Source organism: Coffea eugenioides, chromosome 5, assembly GCF_003713205.1.
Source record: "Coffea eugenioides isolate CCC68of chromosome 5, Ceug_1.0, whole genome shotgun sequence".
Classification (NCBI taxonomy): Eukaryota; Viridiplantae; Streptophyta; class Magnoliopsida; order Gentianales; family Rubiaceae; genus Coffea; species Coffea eugenioides.
The window spans coordinates 36495987-36501772 of record NC_040039.1 but is presented as its reverse complement, the minus strand read 5'-3'; the positions used below and the strand labels follow the sequence as shown (position 1 = coordinate 36501772).

General features: G+C 35.1%; 1 protein-coding gene across 2 annotated transcripts; it reads left to right on the top strand.

The window, feature by feature from the left end:
- Positions 1-305: 305 nt before the first annotated feature.
- On the top strand, positions 306-3083 carry LOC113769950 (F-box/LRR-repeat protein At4g14096-like). 2 transcript variants are annotated; one of them, XM_027314295.1, is made up of 4 exons: positions 306-390; positions 1208-2140; positions 2245-2385; positions 2502-3083. In XM_027314295.1, exons 2-4 carry the CDS (start codon positions 1256-1258, stop codon positions 2787-2789), a joined length of 1314 nt encoding a protein of 437 aa, XP_027170096.1. In that variant the 5' UTR covers positions 306-390; positions 1208-1255; the 3' UTR covers positions 2790-3083. The 2 variants fall into 2 exon arrangements, with proteins under 2 accessions (XP_027170096.1, XP_027170095.1); XM_027314294.1 differs by having other exon boundaries at positions 306-393.
- Positions 3084-5786: the final 2703 nt, after the last annotated feature.

Genomic DNA, 5786 nt, shown 5'->3' with positions numbered 1-5786 from the left:
GCTAGGAAAAACAAATTCACTTTTCTCTTTTAGTTCTTCAATCTTCAATGAAGCAAGAGAAACAAGATGTTAATCAAAGTTTGGCACTAGTGGCAGGACCCCTTTCTCCAGTATTTTGCTTAATAACTTACGAATAGGGGTATATTTGCAACAAATTGAACACTAGAAGGGGTTAAGTTCTACAATTGAAAGAAGAGGGGGGCAAAGTGGCATAAATAAACAGTTTAGATCACGGGTTTCCAGATTTAAATCTGAACCATCCATTTCATCTTGAATCAATGGCGAACTTAATACTTCTTGAAAACTGTAAAGCCCTGTCTCCAGCAATTCTCTCCAGTGGTTGAACCGAACCTGGTTGAATTCTCAAAACAAATTTACCCAAAATCTCAGGTGGTAATTTTCATTGCTTCCCTTTTAACTTTTATATCTTTAGCTCAATTGTGCAGTTGGTAAATTTTTGTTTTCTTGCATTTTATATTGTTTAATTGCTGTTTTAGTAGGTTCTTTTTTCTTCCTCTGTTTCGTGACCTGTTTCGATGTTGCTAGGTATGTTGATTATGCTGTAATTGCAATAAGAACTTAAATTTGGGCTATTTTTGAGTTCCGTATTGGGCACATCTGCGAACACTTTTCACAAATTGAGGATTTTTGATATATACTTTTGTACGATAAGAGTGATAGTAGCACTCTCATAGTAGTTAAATGACGTTTTTTAGTTGAAAAGTCACAGAATCCTCTCTTTTGGTTCTTATTTTGAGTCGGAAAGAAATCATAGTGATAGTAAATACAGTGAAAAATGGGGTATTTTTATCTTTTCAGCTGACTGGAAAAGTCATGGGGATTGGAGAGTGAATTTAACAAATGTAGGAGTGCCAATGTGAATTCTTGAAAGGAACAAGGTTGTAGGCTGAAATGGTTTTGGTGAAAGGGTTCTTTTTTCTTGGTTTGGTTACTTAAGTTTGTGTCCCAAGAATCGAATTTCACACTCTGTTTATGTTCTTGATCAGTGTTGTTTGGGGTTGGTCTGTAGGATCTGTGTGTTCTACATCCGTTGAATGTGTATCTTGTATATTGGGAATTGGGATATACTTGAGTTATATTAGTGCATGAGGATGTTCAATTGACAAACTGATTATGCGTGAGGAATTTACTTGTTCGCTCATTTTGTTACACTAATTGGTTTCTGAGAAATGATTCTGTATTCTAGGCTTGTCTGATGTTCTTGCTATAAGAAGTCATTCCAAAGATTTCATGCATGGCTGCTAAAAAGTCAAAACCTCGTCAAACAGGGATCAAAGACGGGCTAAGTGCTTTACCAGATGCTATACTTTGCCACATACTATCCTTTCTACCCACAAAGAATGCTGTGGTTACTTCTCTTTTGTCCACTAGATGGAAATATCTTTACAGGTCTGTGCCTAAGATTGATCTAGACGACTACTTGCCTACGGAAGCTGCACGAAGAAAATGCTCTGAGAAAACCTCTAATGGCTTCATAAGATTTACGAATAGGTTGTTTTCTCTACGAAACAGTGCTAACATAGTCACGTTTTACCTTAGGTGCTCAAATACATATGAGTATTGGATTATTAATGATTGGATTTGTGCTGCATTGTGCCGTAATGTTCAAGAACTTGATATTCATGTCAAACATCCTGCCGGAGATCACCTTACTGGCGAAATCTTCAGACATGAAAGGTTATCAAGTTTGAAGCTTCGTGGCTTTTCTGTCAAGGTTCCAGAGCAGGTTTTCTTACCAAATCTTAAAATCCTGCATTTGGTGTATATGACATTTCTTGCTGACAATTATCACATGTCAAAGTTCTTGCTTGGCTGTCCATTGCTCGAGGATTTGAAGTTGACTGATTGCGACCTAGAAAATCTTGAAGTTCTTGATCTTTCCATTCCTTCCCTTAAAAGCTTGACATTAAGGGACAACTATGATATTGCAACAATTATTATATCTAACCCGAATCTTGAATATTTGATGCTTCACACTTCTTCAGCAGAACATGTAGTGAAAAACTTGAAGTCTCTGGCCAGTGCAGAGTTGTTGAGTGATGATTTAGAAATCTCCTCGAAGTTAATTAATGAATTGTATAACGTTAGCTTCCTGGCCATTAGCGGGAGTTGTTTTAAGGTAAATTAAACTTTAGTAATTTTTTTTTTGCATTGAGGAACTACTTTGCATTTGCATTTTCTAGTATCACATCATTTTGATGATTTATCTTTAATTGCATGAAGAAACTAGTGGCTTCTGGTTCCTTGAGTAAACTCCAGTGTTTGACTCATTTGGATCTTTCGCCATTTTCTGAAGATGAGTTCCGCATACTTCCCAGATTACTTGATGGAACACCTAATCTTGAACAGTTGACTCTTGGTATGGTAAGTAGAACAACAAACTAAAGGTTCTGGCACAGAGTTGCTATTTCAATTATGACGATCATGAAACTCAAGACTTCTTATTGTAAAATCCCATCCGTCCCTGCCCCCACTTGTAGGCTTCTATAGGTGAATTTGAGCCTCAAGGCATTGTGTCCGATTTATTTGAGGTCAAGCCTTTGTGTTTGGCTCAGAAGTTGAGGAACGTAGATATCTTTGATTTTGTTGACTCTGAAACTCAGTTCAACGTGGTAGAGTATCTGTTGCAGCATGGAGCATTACTGGAATTAATGAGTTTTCAGTTTGTAACCACTAAAACTCCAGAAAAGTGGCCATTTTCCATGTTGAGGAGATTATTAATGTTCCCAAGATGTTCAAAGGCATGCAAGATTGCTCTTGGGGAGTGAATACCTGGTTGATCAATGTGCAAGAGATGAAGGATAGGAAAAGGAAAGGCACCTGGTTCAGCTTGGCATCTGTTTTGTTTAAATTGTAAACATGTTGTGAGTAGTTATATGTATTAGATGCTTAATGGTTTTCAATTTGCAGATACAGTTGTAACTTAGTCAAGTGGTTGGTCTGTATTAAGCACTTTTCTATTTTGATGAATGCTGAACAGCTGATGTGTATGGTTTTTGCTGAGTATGCTAGCTGAAATATCAGTGCTAGAAAGCACTTTGAATAAAACATGGTTAACTTCATGTTGTTAGGGCTTTGAAGATTCATACACTGTCATTTGCTTGCTTCTACTTGTGTGGTGTCCCCCTTTGATATCTTTTTCAGATTGTACATCTGACCAACCCAACAGTCATAAAATGGGGAAAAAAATTATATTTTGTGTGTGTGTGTGTGTGTGCGTGATCGGATGGTCGGCCCTTCTGATTGATTTTAGGAAATTGGCAGTCCAGATCCCATTGAAATTTCCATGATACATATGTGTCATTTAACTTGGTGAATTTGATGTAGAAGCTTGGAGGATGTGGCAGGATATCATTCCAATACCTGACATGTCAAATTCCTCTGTAACTTTGTGCCCGTATCCACAGTAGAATTGGGTAAAAATGCATGTTTCTGGAAATTGGAGTCAAACCCGAACCACAATTGGACAGTGGTGGATTATGCCCATAAGAGAATGCTCTGCAGTCTAGAAAATCATCAGGCATAGAAGAATAACCATAAAGGATATTTAGAAGGCCAATGATATTGACACTCCAAGAAAAGCTCGAGGGATCTTTACTTGTTACTGTTCGAAATGTCATAAACAACAGTGAGTAAAGGTGGAGTCTGGAGCATTTAAGGGTGATAAGTAGACAAGGAAAGCCAAAAACCACAAAGAAAAGGAAGGTGGAGTCTGGAACAAATAGTTGTACTGTTTAAGGAGCCTAGTTTAGGATTATAAGGGTGATTAGTAGACAAAGGAAAGCCGTAAACCACAAAGAATTTGGCCTATGCGCCATCTATTCTTCTTCAACTTACTCTTCTTCTTCTTCTTCTTTTGAATCTGCGTACTCTTTTTGGAAAGCAGAAATTGAACTATAGATATAGAACCAGATACAAAGAGTCTAGCTAAAGTCAATCATCTAAACAAATTCAAGGTGAAAAGATGGAGAAGGCAACTACTATGTTGAGGGCTATCAAGAATGCCTCAACATAAGTCTACCCATCTTGTTCTTTAAGTTCTGGTTTGCTAATACACAATTCGTTTGACATTACAATACTTTTGAGATTACATGCATTATTGAATATACAAACACAGAGTATTTTGCCAAGCAAATTAAAGATTTATTTTAATCGTACAAATAATAATAGAAAAAAGTGCCTTGTAGCATGAGAGAAGGGAGAAAAAAGGGAAAGAGAAAAAAAAGGAAAAGGAAGAAGAAGAGATTTTTTTTTTTTTAAAAAAAAAAGGAAAAAGAGCAAGGACAACCAACAAAAAAAGTCATTAGATAGCAAAGGCATTGTTGTCAAAAGTATCATGTAATATCATGCAAGGGGTTAAAAAGAATATTCTTTTCATTAATTTCCTTGATAGATTGGGATTAAGCAAGTGATTGAATTTTGACATTATTGGAACTATTGCTTTAGCCCTTTTATCCATGAAGTGCAAACAAAAAAAAGTTGGGATAGTAGCCTGCAACTTTGGGGGGCAAAGAAAATAACACTCTAAGTTTTAAAATTTCTTTTCATGAGATAGTTATCACTTTAAAAAGTTACGTAATAAGATGTAACATGAAAAAGTGTAACAAAAGACCTCAAGCCAACTTTGGGTGGGGAAGGGGTTGGTGCGTTTAATCCGATTCAATACTATTATATATATTTTCATTTTCAACCAACCCAAAAACTTGGATCAAATTGTGAAATTGTGAACGATCATATCTTCGAAAGAAAAGCCAAGAAAAAAGAAAGGCAAAATTTCTATACTCTCCCCGCTCAAAGAAGCATCAATAATAAAAGAATGCAAAAGTACATCCAATTTATTGCAAAGGGAACTTAAGTTTGTAAATGATATGTTGTTCGATGTACCAAAATAAGAGAACAAATTACAAATGGTCAATCAAGTCAAAATGCATATTTGCACTTACAACTGCAGCTTGAATTTTAAGATTGTCCATCGTCCAATGATAGATTATCCCAAAAAAAAAAAAAAGAAAGAAAGAAAAAAGAAAAACCATTAAATTTATATACTTGAAGGAACACAAAGAATCCGTACCTACTTTAATAAGATTCAAATTGCATGATGCTAAAGTACTAGACTATGAGTAACAGAAACTAGTGAACACTAAGGGTCTGTTTGGTTGGAAGTAAAATATTTTTCTTGGGAAAATATTTTCCGTGGAAGTAATTTTTCATGAAAATCATTTCCCTTTCATCATTTTCAGGTATTTGGTTAGCTTATTGAAAATATTTTCTTACTTCATTTTTTTGGTGTTTGTTTAACTTTTGAAATATTTTCACTTTTATCTCTATCTTTACTTTCTACACATTATAACTATATACTTCTTCCCATGTAAAATAAGAAAATTTATTTCATTGTTTAACTTTAAAAAATCTTGGAGAAATGTATATATGAATAAAAAATATCTCCTTAAGCAATAAACAAATTGCTGGCCATTTAGTGTCAAATATCAATCACATACAATGTTTATTATAACATATATCTTGCACTTTTACTGTTGGAAGTTTTTCTAGAAAAGAATGTCCCTATTATATATAATTAATTACTAGCATAGGATGAGCAGGATGAGGTTTTTTTTTTATTTTGAATATACTAGGGGGAGGGTTGGGTGGTACGGGAGAGGGAGTGTAAGGAAGAGGTCTTGGGTTCGAGTCCTCCTGTTTACACTAAAAAAAAAAAAGAACATACTACAAGATGTTTTCAGTAAGTTTGAAACATACTACAGGCG